This window comes from Cucurbita maxima, unplaced genomic scaffold (genome assembly GCF_002738345.1).
Source record: "Cucurbita maxima cultivar Rimu unplaced genomic scaffold, Cmax_1.0 Cma_Scf00038, whole genome shotgun sequence".
Classification (NCBI taxonomy): domain Eukaryota; kingdom Viridiplantae; phylum Streptophyta; class Magnoliopsida; order Cucurbitales; family Cucurbitaceae; genus Cucurbita; species Cucurbita maxima.
The window spans coordinates 467,885-485,724 of record NW_019272054.1 but is presented as its reverse complement, the minus strand read 5'-3'; the positions used below and the strand labels follow the sequence as shown (position 1 = coordinate 485,724).

Here is a 17,840-nt window from a genome sequence, read left to right as displayed (position 1 = left end):
ATTGTTGGAGGTAAATGTTGAGATTTTTGGTGCGGTTGGATAGGATCTTATGGGTTACTGACTCGAATTATTTATAATTATTTTTTAAATAATAAAAAAGTCTAAATTAATAAAAATATTCGTAAACCTATATTTTGTTGGACCAATATTCTTAAATTTTTAAAAGTTTCAATAATAAACACGTATAAAAGTATTTTTGATTTTTTTAAAAATTAAAGAATATTTAACGATATTTTTTAAATACTTTTTTTTGAAAATTCGAGTTATTTTAATTTTTTTATAATTATTTTTCACTAAATTTAAGAATAAATGTATTTTATTGATTTGATTTTGTAGCTGAAATTTGAATAATAAGCGGGTGAAGACGGCAACGATCAATCCGTCACTTAGCGGGAAGCATATTTTAAAACTGAAAAGGCATTAAAAAAAGCAACACAAGATCTTAACGGAGTTGATTCATCCTCCTCCACGTGTCTTAATCTTACGGCTTCTTCTTCCCGCGAAAATTCCTCTCTCAGTCAACCGCTCTCCTCTCCCAATGCCACAATTCCTCAATCTTCAACAAACCGTCACCGGAAAAACTCCTTCTCTCCGGCCACCTCTCCTCTATGTCCCAACCACCTCCCTCCGATCATGATTCATCCTCCTCTGTCGCCAAGCTTCGCAAGATTCCCGCCATTCCTCTTCTCCGCGATTCCATATCCAATGCCGGAGACTCCGATTCCGATGAAGAATATGACCTTGACGAGGATTTTCCTTATGAAACTGACGATTCCTCCATCATTATGGCCTCCTCTCTCGGGTTGAACCACATTCGGACGCGGTCTGGTCCTTTGCCGCAACGGACCTTGGCCGCTGGCACGCCCTCCAATTTGGGAGAAACTTCCAGGACTAATGCCACCGCGGGGACCAATTCCGAGCCAAAACATTCCTCCACTGATCATGGTATGTAGAATGTGTGATGCATGTGTTCTTTTTTTTTTCTCTTGGCTCTGTTTTGGTGCGTGGTTATGTAAGTGTGAGGATTGTTATTGTTTTGTAAAATTTATTCGTGTTTCGTTAGGGAAAAAAGTTCTGTGGAGTCAATCGAAATCGTTTAGATATCCAACAGCTCTGAATCATGATTTTGAGGTAATGATTTACACTTGCTTTTCTTCTACCTCTAGTTGTATCTGTATCTGAGTTTGTGCGTTGTAAAATCCGTACCACTGATGGAGTAGATTAGTTACGTAATGTAGCTCATCGATGGCTGTTCTTGATTAGGTTAATCATGTAGCGTTTGGAAAGGAAATTCAGTCTCCACGATTCCGTGCCATACTGCGTGTTACTAGTGGAAAAAAGAAGAGAACTCTGGATATCAAAAGCTTCTCTCACGAGCTTAATTCCAAGGGAGTTCGCCCTTTTCCAGTTTGGAAGCCTCGGGCCTTTGGATATCTGGAAGTATGTTCTTCCTTCTATTTCACCTTTGTGGTAATGGCTGTTCTCTTTCTCTCCAGCTATGTTGAATGAAGCTACCTGTTGCTTGCTTTAATTTTCAGGAGATCATGGTGGCTATCAGAGCAAAATTTGACAGATTGAAGGATGATGTTAATTACGAACTGGGTATTTTTGCTGGAGATCTGGTAGATACACTTGAAAAGACAGACCGGTCTCTGCCTGAAATAAGAGAAGGTTTGGAGGACCTATTGGTGGTTGCTCGGAAATGTGCAACAATGTCACCTACTGATTTTTGGGCGAAAGGTGAAGGGATTGTCCAAAATCTAGACGACCGGCGGCAGGAGCTGCCATTAGGGGTTCTTAAGCAAGCCCATACCCGCCTTCTTTTCATCTTGACACGATGTACTAGGCTTATTCAGTTTAGAAAGGAAAGTGGTTATGAAAATGAGCACATTTTGGGTCTTCATCAACTTAATGATCCAGGAATTTATCCAGAGAAAATTAGGAAGCTCGAACAACTTGACTTTGGCGATCCATTGACTACGAAAGAAGATATTGAGCAGCAGCTGAACTTGGTTGGGAAGGATCGAGCCAGTCGCATGGTGAAGCACCATTCAGGTCCAAGTTTTAGTAGTAGTGCTGGAAATGTTGATCTGGACTCTGCCATAAGTAATGATTCATCTACAAGCACATATAGGATGTCATCCTGGAAAAAGCTACCATCAGCAGTTGCCAAGAACCGGAAAGACTCTGACACTACTGAAACACCTTCTAAGGATAAACTTGAAACGTTGCATGTACATGAAGCTAAGACTGGGAGCATCAATCAATTAGATACCCCATCTATTCCTATTGCGCATTCTGAAGCACCTCCTAAAGAACAAAAACTATCTTGGGGAATATGGGGTTATCAAAATGCTACTTTTGAGAATCTGATGATATGTCGGATTTGTGAGGTTGAAATTCCTACCATTCATGTTGAGGAGCATTCTCGAATATGTACGATTGCCGATAGGTGTGATTTGAAAGGTTTAACTGTGAACGAGCGCCTTGCACGGGTTGCTACAGCTCTTGAAAAAATACTAGAGTCTTGGACGCCTAAAAGTACACCGAGAAGTAGCAATGTTTCCTGTGGAAATTTCGATACTGTTAAGGTTTCTACATCAAGTATGCAAGAAGATTTTTTTGAGATATCATCTAAAGGAATCAATTTGTCTTATCAAAACTCAGAAGATTTGCTTGATTCCCTCCCTGTTACTGGCAACTCTTTTTGTATGGAAAGTCAGGATACCTTTCCTGATCCATCATACAATCGACCATTTAATTTCACACCAGAACACAGTACAAAATCACTGTCAGCTGGAACTCTAACACCAAGATCACCTCTTTTAACACCCAGATCCAGCCAGATTGAGTTGGCGTTGCATGGGCGAAGAACAATATCTGAACTTGAAAATTATCAGCAGGTAGTGTTTTCCTTATATCATGGCAACATCCTATTTGTCCTTATATCAGGTAGTGTTGAGCTTTGAAGGCATTATTTTGGGATTTTGCATAAAATATGAATAAGTACTTCTAGTCTTTCTTAGTTTGTAAAAAGAAATTTCCAAGAACTCATTCATGTTAAATGTCTCAAATAACATGTATGTGGAATAACAGATTTACAAATTATTGGATATTGTTCGTTCCATTGCAAACGTTAACAACTCTGGCTATGGTGCATTGGAGTCTATGCTTGATCGATTAGAAGACCTTAAATATGCAATCCAGGATAGGAAGGTGGATGCTCTTGTCGTGGAGACTTTTGGAAGGCGCATAGAGAAGCTCTTGCAGTGAGTTGACTGGCTTGTTTCACAATTCAAATGCTGTACAATATATTATTTTGTGGAAAGATAAAAATCTGACAACATGCTACATTTTTATTTTTTTCTTGCATTAGTATGACCTACTCTGCATCCTTCTTTTTTCCTCCAGTAATTGATATTACTCGCATCTATTTCTATGGTTACATCCTGATATTTCTGCATTTACAGGGAAAAATATGTACAACTTTGTGGGCAAATAGAAGATGATAAAGTAGACTCTTCAAATGGAATCGTCGATGAAGAGAGTTCAGTGGAAGATGATGCTGTTCGTAGTTTACGTGCAAGTCCTGTTAACACATGTTCAAAAGATCGAACATCGATTGAAGATTTTGAAATAATTAAACCAATTAGTAGAGGTGCATATGGTCGAGTTTTCCTTGCCAGAAAACGAGCAACTGGAGACTTGTTTGCAATAAAGGTTAGTGTTCCAATAACGGTGAGATGGATGACATATGAAGAATGGAATTTACGCCCCCTCTAGAAGCAACTACTCATCTACTTTTCTTATAAACTATTCATCACAACTTCCTCCAGAAGCTTCATAATAAATATGACACCAACATAACTAACATGATGAAATGCATGCTGATATCAGTGTTATATACTGGTTTTCACGCTATGCCAAACTAGGCTCATTATGGGTACAGTTTGAGTTGTCTGGTTACGTGTGCTTATGGTCATTTTAAAAAATTTCTTTTCTGATGTTTTTTAATTTAAAACTGCTCACAATTTTAATTTTTAATTATCGTGGTTTCACTTGCATTTTATATGCAACAATTTAAAAATATAATATGCTCACATTATTTTTTATCTTAAAAAATTGTTTACTGTAAACTTAAAGAGTAACGATAATTTTGTCTATATACTTTTTGTACCTACTTATAATATTTTCTAGTTATCAACTTGTTAAATGAATTATTTGAGTCTAAAAACTGTTATATATTTTTTTTATGTTACTTACCGGAAAAAAAAAACTTATTTTTTAAGAGTGGGTTCTATACTAGTCACTAATGAAATCTATCTATGTTGTCACCCTTTTCAGCTTCTAAGACATTTATAGTGATGTTAGATTATATGTCTGATATGATAGCATATATATAATTATTTTTCTTTTGTTTTCTTTTATCTCTTTGCACATGTTAAAATGATACTGAACCAAGTAAATATGCAGTCCAAAGTCAATGGGGGAATAATTTGTATTATTAAACTTCAAATTATATCAAATTCTTATTGTGCTGTCTGAGTGTTCTAAGTTTGAATGGAGGAGATAATCTTTGATGTACTTTAAAGTAAATAATCCGTTTGTATGATACTTCAGGTTTTAAAGAAGGCTGATATGATTCGCAAGAATGCAGTTGAAAGTATTTTGGCTGAACGTAATATCCTTATCTCAGTTCGCAACCCTTTTGTGGTTAGTTGGTTCAATAATTTATTTCCCTCTAAGGAAGCATTGTATGTGTTAATTTCTCATTTTTGTAAATGTGATTATGAACAGGTCCGCTTTTTCTACTCTTTCACATGTAGGGAAAATTTGTATCTGGTCATGGAATACTTAAATGGTGGCGATATTTATTCCTTACTGAGAAACCTAGGGTGCTTAGATGAAGATATGGCTCGAATTTATATCGCTGAAATTGTAAGAAAATGATATTACATTTTCTTTTCCATTTCCTTTTTCTAAACTACTACTATTACTATGATTATCATCATCATCGAAAAACCGACTCATTAATGCATGTCTTCATACTTTTCAGGTTCTTGCTTTGGAATATTTGCACTCCTTAAATGTGATTCACAGAGACTTAAAGCCAGATAACTTGTTGATTGGTCAAGATGGTCACATTAAGGTGTGGGCTTCAGTTTTAATTTCTTTCTCAATATTTTGTAATTTTGGGCAACCCCATGGATTTTTTAATTTTTTAATTTTTTTTTATAGAAATATTCGTCGTGAAACAAAGTTGTTAAAGTACATTCATTATGTCCCTGCTGTTAGTTTTTATGGCAATAGTGTCAAGAACTAGCAGCAGTTAAATTCTTATGTTATGAAGTTGAATCTTAGGCAAAGTAATTCTGTTTATGTCATAGCTTAAAACTATCCACTCCAAAATTTGAAATACCAGGTTGTTCAAATTTTAGGAGGTATTCTTTGTCATTGGAAGGAAAGGCTTTCTCAAGTATTCTATTGAGAAGTTATTTGGGGATTTTAGGCAGGTGCGTAATGGAAAAGGTTGGATAGGTTTCTATCAGGTCTTACAAAAATTCTAGAAAATTCCCTAGACTGATCCTTGTGGCACTTTCTTAGGAGCTTTTATGCAGATTGTAAGGATTCTAATAACATGGGCTGGAACCTTGAAGGAAACTGTCCAACTTGGAGAAGATCGAAGTGGCTGATTTATTCTAAATTTTTCTTGGTAGGTCTCTGATCGGCCTTCAATAGGGACTATATATTAAGCAGGTGTAAAATTGGTAGGAATGCTTTGTTAGTTAGTTGGGGAGAGTTTTTATATCTTTAATAGGCTGTTTGTGCTTGGTGATTAATTGATGGTCAGTTATTAATAATATTTATCTTGTTTGCTTCATTTCATCCATTTGTTCTTATCAGTTTCCTCTAGAGCCTATATTACCTTCCATTTGAATAAGGAAAAACCTCCCAATAGCTCTCTCAGTAAAGCCATTTCAAAGATGAGGCTACAAACGTCATTTCGCTCGGGCATTTGGTCCTTAGGATAGTAATAGATACCTTGCTTAGAAGATTCTACTTGATCTGTCCTTTAAAAGTAGTGCGTTTTGTTGAAATAAAAGAGGCGTGGAGAATTGCAATCCTTCAACTCTGTTTTTCAGTTGCAATCTAGCTTGTGGCTGCTGCAAAAGCTTCTGAATATATTCTTCAATTAAGTTGCCAGGAATCTTTTAAGAACAAGGCAGTGGTTGTTTATATGAATGTGGGGTTATATCATGTTTTAATTTAGACTTGCAACATGATATAACTTTTTGGTAGAGTTATTATTGGTTTTGTAGATTATGAAGGAATGAGAAAGATCAGCAACCTCCTATAGATGAAAAATGAAAATCACTAAAAAAAAGGGATATTATTACTATACGGCTAGTGCAGTAAGAACATGACTGCTATAACAATTATCTACGGGCACGTGGAAGTGGAATGTATGGATAATTTTTTTTGTTTGGTAGTCAAGGAAGAAACTGTTGGATTCTTTAATAGGAAGTGGAATCCCTGTACACTCATTTTTATAATGCTCTTTTTGTTCGTTTCAAACTTCTTGAGAAACGTTGAAGTTGTTTTTGCTTGTCATTTCTTAGAAACCTCTTCTTCTTTTTGTTACAGTTAACAGATTTTGGGCTCTCCAAGATTGGTCTTATCAATAGTACAGATGATTTCACAGGTCCATCAATCAATGGAACTGCTTCACTTGGAGACAATGGTCCAACATCTCAATCTTTGTCAAAAAGAGAACACAGACAGAAGCATTCTGTCGTTGGTACTCCAGATTATTTGGCCCCTGAGATACTTCTAGGCATGGGACATGGTTTGTAACCAATAGGCGTAGTATCTTGCGTACAAGAACTTTGTGAATTATTCTCAATGAAGCCTTATCATATTATTTTTGTCTACTTTTTTCTTGCAGGTGTAACTGCTGATTGGTGGTCTGTTGGTGTAATCCTTTTCGAGATGCTTGTAGGATTACCGCCGTTCAATGCAGAAAGTCCACAGGTTGAATCTGCTACTAGAATTCTTAACATGCACTGTATAAGGCTCTGATCATTTCTTTGAATGCGTAATTTCTCTTCTAACCTAAATTTAATTAGGAATGAATGCATACAACCTAAACAATGAATATTTATATAATAAAGCAGCTAAATGAAGCCTAACTAACCACCTAACTCCAACGGCTAAATCTTAGCATCATGGACCAGCTTGGTTAAACATACCAATGGTCGCATCCAACGGCTTTACACTGTGAAGGTGCTGATCTTAAACAGTCGAGCAATTAACATCTTTCCCCTTATATTCTTGTATAAATCCATTGTTATCGTGTTTGTGCTGAAAAAGTTCCTTCTGGACTTCGTTATATCTTTTTTTTCCGGAAGGTCTATTTGATATGATGATTGCATGACAGTTCTTAAAAAGAGAGTCAATTTTTGCGTATCTTAATCAATGCTTCTAAATTAAGTAGAAATAACACACAATATTACACGCACTATTTGTTAGCGTATCTGTTTGGTGTGATTGGGATTTGAAAATTTAATACAGGGCTTTGTAGCTCTTGTTTCATTGGTGTTACATTTGATAACTGCCCAACATTGTGATTGACCAAAGGAGTTATTATTCCATTGCAGAAAATTTTTGATAATATCATTAATAGAGACATACCATGGCCCAAGATACCAGACGAGATGAGTTATGAAGCCCATGATTTGATTGACAAGTAAGATTCATTGAAACCTTTTCTGTAATAACAGCATATCAAAATTTACAGTTTTCAGTTTATTTGCTGCCTCAAATGGTTGTTTGATTTTATCTTCTATTTTTTTAACCAGAAACCAAACTTTTCATTAATGAATGAAAAACTAATAGAGAATACAAGAATTCAAAGTCTACTAAGTGTAGACTAATAAAAATAAAATGAAAAAAGAAAGAGGGAAAGTAAAGATAAACCTTAACAAAAAGCCTCCCAATCATTACAAATACTATTACGAGAATAATCATAGAAAACTTTAGATAAGGAATACTAATGAGAAGTTTTGATCTTGATGAATTGAAAATGATATAGAAAATTCTTTGGTTTCTTTCCAAATAAAACTGCGAAAGAATTGTTTTATAAGTATTATGTTATCCATGAACGCCAATGCACTATGTTTCAGATTGCTGACTGAAAATTCTGTTCAAAGACTGGGAGCTACTGGAGCCGGAGAGGTAATTGTATAATTCCTTGCAAAAAACAATAGTTTTGCTAGGTAATTATGATTTATTAAACGAAACGATATATTGGAACTGTTTTCTTCTGTCAGGTGAAGCAGCATCTTTTCTTCAAAGATATTAACTGGGATACACTTGCAAGGCAGAAGGTATTCATCATTGTTGCACGAAAGAATTGGTTGACCTAATTCTTTAAAAATTTATGAACCTCAAAAGGATATTTGTATTTTTTTTACAGGCCATGTTTATACCATCAGCAGAGCCACAGGATACAAGTTATTTCATGAGCCGCTATGTATGGAATCCAGAAGATGAGGATTTTAACTGTGGAAGTGACTTTGATGATCATGATTTGACAGATACTTGCAGCAGTAGTTCACTTAGTAACCAACAAGATGAAGATGTAAGCTAGTTTTCCTGTCTTGGACGTATGCTTTTGATAAACTAAATCATTTCTGTTACCCTATATCTGGTATTTATTAATTGGAAGAATCCTCAATAAGAATTGCCACAATGTCAATAAAGCATATTACTAATGGCAAGGTTTAGGCTATCTATCACCAAGATGATCTCCCGATCAAAGAAAGAAATCCACATCTTTGTTTGGTGGCAACCAAGGATCACGGTTGTCATATTTAACTAATGATACTTACTCATATTGAAACCCCTGGAACAACATTTAAGAATCAAAAGATGCACACCATACATGGTGGTATGAATCTCTTAATCATACTCCTCTCCCCCGGTTTGATTGTTAAAATCAATATAAATCCATTATGTCTTTGAGATTGTTATATCCTCCAGTTTGATTGTTTTGATGTCATTGATACAGGGAGACGAATGTGGCAGTTTGGCTGACTTCGGTACATCATCAGCCCTTTCTGTGAAGTATTCGTTCAGCAATTTCTCTTTCAAGGTAAGGCGTGCTAGGCCTAGACCTTTTTTTCTTTTTCCATCGAAGATATTTGCGTGGTATATTTCATTCAATGAGGTGAAGAGAATAATTGTGGTTTATAAAGAATCCAGCATTCTCACGAATATTGGAAATGGACTTCTTTAAGGTACATAAACAGCAGAGAATAATAATTAAATGAATCCAAATGATTTCTCAGAAATTATAAGTTCTATACAAATTTTATTTTCTATCATTATATTGTTATGACATCCATTCTGTTGGGTTGAAAGTGAGATCAAAATATGATGCAGAAACTTCATTCTTCTGCAGAATTTATCACAATTGGCTTCCATCAATTATGACTTGGTGGTGAAGAGCAGTCAAAACTCACCAGATGTATCCAAGCCATCCATTCCTTGAAGCTAATTCACTACAAGTTTGGCTGCTTCATCATCCTTTGCTTCCAAACAACTGGTAAGAATGAAAACTTGGCATCACTTTTAAGCTTCTTTTGTTTTATTGCTTAGCGCAGCTCTAGTGGGGTATTTAACCCTCTTGTATTATTACTGTCAGGTAATATGTACATTAAAAGCATAGTAATAGTTCATTTTCAGAATTGTGTAAATATATGTTCTAGTGTAAATTAGGGAGATGTATTTTCATGACTCATGTGGATCTCTGAATATGTTTTTTAAAGTACTAAAATTCAACTCTGTACAGAGTTTTCTGAACCCTTTAAGTCTTTGAAGATGCTGCATTTTCTCAATATGCTGTTTGTTTGAAGGATATTGTTCAATGGAGACGGCTGATAATCAGTTTCTGGAATTGTGGATAAGTGTATAGGTAATGCATGAGAAGTTCTACAGTTTACATTCATTCATTGCATATTTTATCATATGCTGGGTGATACCAAGAACAAGAATTCATCGATATTGTCTGACTTAGTCTATTACATATTGTCATCAGTTTCACAGTTTTAAAATGTGTTTGTAAGGGAAAGGTTTCCACGCCCTTAGGAATATTTTGTTCCCTCTCCAATCGATATGGGATTTCACAATCCACCCCCATTGGGGGCTCAGCGTTCTCGCTGACACACCGCCCAATGTTTGGCTCTAATATCAATTGTAATAGTCCATACCCACTGCTTACAGATATTGTCCTCTTTGGCCTATTACGTATCACCATTAGCTTCAAAGTTTTTAAATCGCGTCTACTAGGGAGAGTTTTACACACCTTTATAAGAAATGTTTTGTTTTCTTCTTCAACCAATATGAGATCTCACATATATCCTACCCTACTGCCCTCCATCGAGTTCGTATGTGGAGAATGGTTTATTTGGTATCAAATGCGACGTACGAAAAAAAAAATAGAACATCTTTCCAGAGTAATAATATCATGTACGGTAAATGGTAAATGTACGAGTATAATGTAATAAAAATCTGCTACCGTTACTAACGGAATAGGTAACAAAGCAATTGAGGCTATTCTAACATGGAAGGTATTTAGCCATTGTTTCTTGTTTTTTTTAAAGAAAAAAAAAATCATTTTGGTAATCACCTGTCTCTTGTTTTCTGAAATTTTAAATTTAAAATGGTAACATTTATATGAAATTAAAATTTTAAAAAACTTAAGTAATACTTTTATTTATGTTTTTGGAAAAAGTAGGAAAAAAAAAACAAAAAATAGGAACGCATACGGTTCTTAAAAACGGGAAATTCCAAACAACTCCTTAAAAACATGTCTATCTTATCTTCACCATAACCGCTAGACATGCCTGCTCCCACTCGCTAACGTACCATTACTTTATTTAACAACCAATTCCAAAATCCATAAATGGTATGATAGACAAATAGTCCATTCTCACAATTGTGTCGGTTTCTGTAACCTTTTTAAGCCCGTTCATACTACTTTCGGTTTTAGTTCAATTTTATTCATATAATTTTAAAACATTCATTTTTATCTTTATACTTTTAGTCCTTTCATTTTTATTTTATTGAAATATTCTTATGACACTTCATTCACTAACATTTATAAAATATAGTTATCAATTTATATTAAATTACTCTATTGGGTATAAAATTTAAATTTTGCTAATGAGTATTAAAATGTTTAGGAACAAAAATGATCGGACTATCTCCACAAACTAGCACGGAGTTTTTTTAGTTTTTTTTTCTTTCGTTCTAAAAAACATGTGGGTAAAGACAAAATATGTTATAAGAATTTGTGTTGGTCTATAAGGTTAGTCATTCACTTTTGGATCTCGTTCAAAATAAGTAGCTAATATAGACATATTGCACGGGATGCAACGAAATGCCGAGACTCTGAATCCGAATTTTGAACATAAGGCATTGCACACATACATGCAAGGTATACATTCGGCCTTAAGAATGAAGTCACATGACTAGCATTTTCCCTGATATTCCGGTTTCGGTTGAAATTTGTCTTATACCTTAAAATATGGCTTTATATGGGTGGCATTTAAGTTATTTCTCCAAACTTGGGCACAAAACATTCAAAAATTAACAAATTCCTATCAAGATTATTTACTTTTTTTAAAAAACTAATTTTTAGAGTTAAATAACCCTCGTAAACGAGAGTATTTCTTCAACATTTTGTTCAGTTTTTTAGGACTACACCCAATTCTCGACTACCGGGGCAGGTTTTAAGAAAATTTCAGGAGAAAAAAATACAAACGTTTACCGTCACTTAATAATTATTTTTCTCACTGTTCTCTCTAAAAAAAAGGACTCGCAAATCACTCTACAAAAGACTCGAAACTCTTCTCGATCTTAATTAAACAACACGAGACTTCATTATTAGACGAGCTAGGTTATATGTTTTAAAATAGGCCAAAACATTGAGTTAATGTTCCCCAACAACTATCTTTGGTGTGTCCAATCTTCCTACCATGCACACAAAAACAATTTACCCTTACAAAGTCAACCAACATCTTCATGTCTTATTACCTATTTTGCCCTTAGGTTGATGTAATTACTAAGGCTATTATTGACTTTTACACATGTTTGCTAAGAGGATTTTTCCGATTTCGGGCCAGCACCGACTATGTCCATGATTGGAATAAAAATTCGGTACTTGATGATTCAAACATTTCTTTAAACCTCTGCGACATGACCGTGTTAACTATTTGTCTTAAATAGCTTCTAAGAGTGAAAACTATATGCTCAAAGCTAAACACTTCACTTTGGAGTTCTTAAATTTTTTATTCTCTTAAAATTCTCGAGCCTATTAAACCTAACCGTGGTTAGGGTTTAGAATATTAAGGATTTGGGTCCTTTGGTATATTTATCCTCCGCGTCGTTGCTTCCAATGGGAGCCTAAACCATGTCGTAGTTGTAGCCATGGCTATTCATCTTATTGTCGATGGGATATGCGGAGGGGAAATGGTATTACTAACCACAAAATTTGGTACTCAATTTCCATTTCTTTGCGCTGTTTATTTCATTGAAGGATCTTTTGATCGCATTTACATTTCTGAATCTCATATCTTTCTGCGCAAACATTTTCTTAGCAACAATGTTCTTGTAAAGTTTCGCATCTTTCTGTAGAGTTTGATTTCATGTTCAATTCCAAAATAGAAGCTAGAAATTAGAGTAGGATGAGAATGAACTGAATCGCTGGGATGTTTTTCAGTCTTTTTCTCCCATGCCCGCCAACTGTTTGTTAAAATTCCCAGAAGAACCCAACTCGCAATCCTTGTCTCCAAGGTCCTTGTAGTAATCCAGCAACTGATTCAAGCTATCCTCTGAGGAATGTGGTCCAAAATCAGTGTAGGATTCACTGCCCCATGTTGAGAAATTGGACCATGAATCATCTTGAAGAGCCTCCATCCAAATTTGGCTTGTTAATGGCTGATCTTTTGCAGGGAAATTAGGTTCTGATAATGGAGATATGGCGGCTGAGGAGGAATCAGTGGAGCTTCCTTGGCTGCTGCTCTCTGTCTGTGGCTTCTGCAAAGGCTGGTGTGTAACAGGATCTATCCCCATCTTGATGAGCTTCTTCTTGATGTGGGTGTTCCAATGATTCTTGATCTCGTTGTCTGTTCTTCCCGGTAATCCAGCCGCAATCTTTGACCATCTGAGACGGAAAATTATTCATGATTAAGCAAAAAATGAAACTCATGGTGTGAGTTGTTGTTAAGCTACCTGTTGCCAAGGCGAGCATGGAGGTCGATGACTAATTGTTCTTCAGCTTCATCAAGGAGACCGCGCTTCAAGTCGGGTCGGAGGTAGTTGGTCCATCGGAGACGACAGCTCTTACCGCAGCGACGGAGGCCAGCAAGCTTGGGGACAGCCCTCCAGCAGCAAGGGCCATAGGAGAGAATGAAGGTGAAGAGCTTGTTGTCTTCTTCAGCAGTCCATGGGCCCTTCTTGACACCAAGTTTGTCACAGCAAGGCTGCCTTCCCATCACTACAAATACCAAAGGTAGAGCTTTAAACTCAAATTGTGATCCCAAAAGGCCTCACTTCACCCACCATTTTATACCTCTAACTCGCCTTTTTCTTTCTCATATACCCCTTTGTCCTTGTGCATGTGCTATACATGTGGGAAAGAGAGAGAACAAAAACCCCTAAAAAACTCAACTTCCCTTCCTTCTTAGCACAAAAAGTAAGAATTATTTAGTTGAGATAATGAAGGGTTAATGGTATTATTTTCCTTTTGTTGCTGCATGAAGACAACTTTTGGGTTAAAGTGGAGAACAAACATTTCAACCGAGGCATTTTGAAACCGTGAGGTTGTTGATGATACGTAACAGGAAAAGCAGACACTATCTACTAGCGGTGGGTTTGGGCTATTACAGGTACGAGTAAACTCTTCTCATTTCCATCACTGCCACCTATTTTTAATCTCGGGAATCCAGTTTTCCGAAATTTCTCCGTTTTTTTGTTTATTTTAAACCACAATAATTATATAGATATGTCTATTTAACCCATAAGGTTGGGACTTGTCCCACTACCGGTATAAATGAAGAATGACGAAGGAAATAGGGAGAAGTTTTTTCTGGTTGACTAAATAGGATCATGGACAAGGAACATACCTCGTCTTCGCCCCAATTCTCTGTCATCCCCTCGATAATTCTCAATATAAATATTTAAAGAAAATGGTATAAAATATCTTAATAAAAGTAATAATATTTCATAACTTTGAATTAACCTAATTTCTTTAAAAAAAAAAAAAAAAAAAAAACTAATTTTTAATATTTTAATAGTCTTTTAACTCAACCAACCTAATTTCTAAAAATTCAAATTTCAAAATAATTTTCAACCATTTATAAAAATAATAGTAATGATAAATAAATAATTGGGGCGGATATAGGGACGAAAACTATAATCAAGATGTAGAAAACTCTCCCTCTCCCGTACCCTGGTGATTTTCCACTCGATTTGGAGTGAGTCTACACGAATTCGATGGATATTTCTAGTTTTGTTATACCTTTAATAAATTTTTGTTCCACTTTATTAATTATTATAAAAGAATGCAAGGTAATTTTCTTTACAAATTTAAAAGAAAGAAAAAAGAAAAAAAAAAGTCACAAAATAGCGATGCAATAAGGTCATGCAAAGGCTACCCTCTAAGAAGTCGGTTTCATGTTCATTGAAAGACTGTGATCCTTTCCTTCCCCTTTCTCTTCTCTTCTACATTTTTTTAACCTCAAAATTATGGCTTCCAATTTCTTCCTCGTATCATATCGTTTGTCCCTAAGTTTCGTATCAATATATGACGTGAATCCTATTTTCCTTTATATCGATTTTTTAAACAAATTTAATAAAAATAGTGCATAAGATTTGGAATCTGAATTCTATGCCTGATGGCCCCGACATTCCCTACATTTAGGGCCATATTTACTTACTCTTCATGTCTAAGAGTGAAGTCTATTCCCACAGGCCAACATGAGTCCTTCCATGATACTTTTTCGTTACTCAAGAGTTCACAATTCATATAAAATTGTTCCAAGCTAAACACGTTTAAGTACGAAGTTTCGATAATTGAGCTACTGAAAAGAAAGGTATGACTTTCAATTCTTTTAAACTTTTCTTAGTTATTTTATCCTCATAATCACTCTCATTCACGTGTGATCCTAATTCATTCATACAACTCAATTTAAGAAATTAGACTATGATTTAAATACTGAAATCCTTATCTGATTCTTGTTTTTTAGAACCCCCTCCTGTTTCCCTTTTGACGGTTGAATCTTTCAATTCACTGTTATATCCTTTCTCGCCCTGATACTCGAGTGAAGGACCCCAACGAAGCCTGGGGAGCCCGAACCTTCCTTTATACACTGAAATTTTTTTAAGGGACTCTGACTTATTGTTTACCCTAAAGATCATCAATCGCCCTAATGACCCGAGCAAGCCAAAGCCAAAAATAAGGAAATTAAAAATAAATAAGAAAAGAGATGAAAGCTTATATGGTGGGCTTTGGTAAGTGGGCTGGCCCAAGTTGGTGCACATAAACCCTATGACAATCCTTTTAAAGTTTAATATTCAACTTTTTAATCTAAAAATTACATAAATTCAACTCAACTCAATTCAAAAAACTTCATACCGGAATTTAAGCTTTATAATTTGAATCGAGCTATTCGGGTTATTAAAGTATCAGGTTATTTAAATGTACCTAATATAAATTTTCCTCCATTTTAGAATAAAGCTTGCGAGATGACCTTATGTGCTAGAGGTGTTTGTGGGTTTAGAACGTTTTTTTTAGACCGAACTCAATTATTCGGATTATTAAATTTTCAATCCAAACACCCCTTATTAAATAAAGTTCACCCGATAAATACCTCGATAATTCTAGCTGATCTTTATATGTTTCAGCTCCTAAATGATCTTTTTTGCTATAACTCGAACACATGATCTACGTTCGTAAAAATTTAAATACTAATGTTGGATGATGAAAGTCCCACATCGGTTAATTTAGGGAATGGTCATGAGTTTATAATCTAAGAATACACTCTCCATTGGTATGAGGCCTTTTGGGGAAGCCCAAAGCAAAGCCATGAGAGCTTACGCTCAAAGTGGACAATATCATACCATTGTGGAGAGTCGTGTTCGTCTAACATGGTATCAGAGCCATGCCCTAAACTTAGCCGTGTCAATAGATTGGCAAATCCTTAAATGTCGAACAAAGGACTCCAAAAGGAGTCAAGCCTCCTCGAAGGTACGAAGGCAGTCAAAAATGACTAAGACTCCAAAGGAGTCGAGCCTCGATTAAGGGGAGGCGTGCTTTGTTCGAGGGGAGGTGTTGGATGATGAAAGTCCCACATCGGTTAATTTAGGGAATGGTCATGATCTTATAATCTAAGAATACACTCTTTATTGGTATGAGGCTTTTTGGGGAAGCCCAAAACAAAGTCATGAGAGCTTACGCTCAAAGTATTATTATGGTGGAGGAATCCTATTACTTTATGGTTGGGTCTTTAGTATTGTTTTTTTTATTTGCTTTAATCATTATGGATTTCTTAATCCCTTCGTAAAGTTTCTCTATTTTTTTTTAAATTAAAAATACAACTTTTATTTCTTTACCTTTCTTTATATTATATTAATTGATATTATTTTTAAAATTTGCTTTTATGAAATATTATTCCTTAAAAATGTAGGCCATGGTATTATTATATCATAGTCTTCAATAGCTTATTTCTATAATAATAATAATAAATAAATAAATAATTCAGGTAGAGTCGATTGAAGATGAGGAATATAATTCTTGTTCCAATCCCCGTTCTTGTTTAACAAACATAGACAAAACTCTCTCGATTCCCTCTCCATTCACTGTGCAAACAAGGATTTCCTGCTCTGTTCAGGGTGAGCACTTGTAGAGCCTCGATTATTTTTATGAGATCCCACATCGATTAGAGAAATGAACGAGTGACAGCAAAAACGCTAGGTCTCGAAGGGGGTGGATTGTGAGATCTCACATCGGTTGAATAGGGGAATTAAGCATTCTTTATAAAGATGTGGAAGTCTCTACTTAGAAGCAGACGCGTTTTAAAAATCTTGAGGGAAAGCCCAAAAAAGACAATATATCTTCTTTGAGCCCCCAATCCACCACCCCCCACCCCCCTCGTAGCCTAGTGTCCTTGCTGGCACACTGCCTCATGTTCAGCCCCCTTTGAGACTCAACCTCCTCGTTGGCACATCACTCGATGTCTGACTCTGATATTATTTATAACACTATTGTCCTCTTTGAGCTTTCCTTTTCGAACTTCCTCTGAGGGTTTTTATCTCATCTCCAACCAATGTGGGATCTCGCAGTTATGCTCGTGTTTGTATCTAATAGGTTCTTAGAATTAAAAAAATTATTCTTTTTGTTTTATTCTATGTGCTTATTTATTTTATTTTGTGGCATTTAAATAATTTTTCTTAATCTAGGGACTTGTGGGCAATATTAATGGAAATGTCCAGTCAAATCCTAGGTTCAAATACTAAATTATTTTATTACAAGTAAATAATTATATTTAATAATGTTAATAAATTAATTATAAGAATTTAATTTTGACTCATTTTTGTAGATTATTAAGCAACAATATTAATAAAATTAAAAAATATATATACATATATAAATCTTTTTAAATTAATAATATCAATAATTTCGTCCATAATTAAATAAAATTAAGACAATTAAACGTGATTTGTCTCGTAGAAAACGACAAAAGTACGAAAGAAAAAGACATAAAACGAGTTTGGCA

The 17,840-nt window shown here is 35.2% G+C and overlaps 2 protein-coding genes across 2 annotated transcripts; one reads left to right on the top strand and one right to left on the bottom strand.

Annotated features, from left to right (window-relative positions):
- The first annotated feature begins 608 nt into the window (after positions 1–608).
- On the top strand, positions 609–9,864 carry LOC111469172 (probable serine/threonine protein kinase IRE). The gene is made up of 17 exons (XM_023114442.1): positions 609–945; positions 1,064–1,131; positions 1,264–1,440; positions 1,539–2,903; positions 3,097–3,269; positions 3,471–3,720; positions 4,621–4,713; positions 4,798–4,938; positions 5,057–5,149; positions 6,646–6,847; positions 6,947–7,032; positions 7,659–7,747; positions 8,184–8,235; positions 8,331–8,387; positions 8,477–8,641; positions 9,071–9,154; positions 9,464–9,864. The coding sequence occupies exons 1-17, from the start codon at positions 609–611 to the stop codon at positions 9,551–9,553; spliced, it is 3,522 nt and encodes a 1,173-aa protein (XP_022970210.1). The 3' UTR covers positions 9,554–9,864.
- Positions 9,865–12,577: 2,713 nt separating this feature from the next.
- Positions 12,578–13,582, bottom strand: LOC111469176 (protein ODORANT1-like). Its single transcript, XM_023114459.1, has 2 exons — positions 13,297–13,582; positions 12,578–13,228 (listed from the first exon to the last, which is right to left on the bottom strand). The coding sequence occupies exons 1-2, from the start codon at positions 13,557–13,559 to the stop codon at positions 12,781–12,783; spliced, it is 711 nt and encodes a 236-aa protein (XP_022970227.1). The 5' UTR covers positions 13,560–13,582; the 3' UTR covers positions 12,578–12,780.
- Between the last annotated feature and the right edge of the window lie 4,258 nt (positions 13,583–17,840).

Bases quoted from the DNA above. Each gene is read 5' to 3' on its own strand.
- LOC111469172 (XM_023114442.1), top strand. From the start codon at position 609: ATGTCCCAACCACCTCCCTCCGATCATGATTCATCCTCCTCTGTCGCC. The intron at 7,748-8,183 runs GTAAGATTCATT...ACTATGTTTCAG, and splicing joins GCCCATGATTTGATTGACAA to ATTGCTGACTGAAAATTCTG. The intron at 9,155-9,463 runs GTAAGGCGTGCT...ATTCTTCTGCAG, and splicing joins TCAGCAATTTCTCTTTCAAG to AATTTATCACAATTGGCTTC.
- LOC111469176 (XM_023114459.1), bottom strand. From the start codon at position 13,559: ATGGGAAGGCAGCCTTGCTGTGACAAACTTGGTGTCAAGAAGGGCCCA. The intron at 13,229-13,296 runs GTAGCTTAACAA...TTTCCGTCTCAG, and splicing joins CATGCTCGCCTTGGCAACAG to ATGGTCAAAGATTGCGGCTG.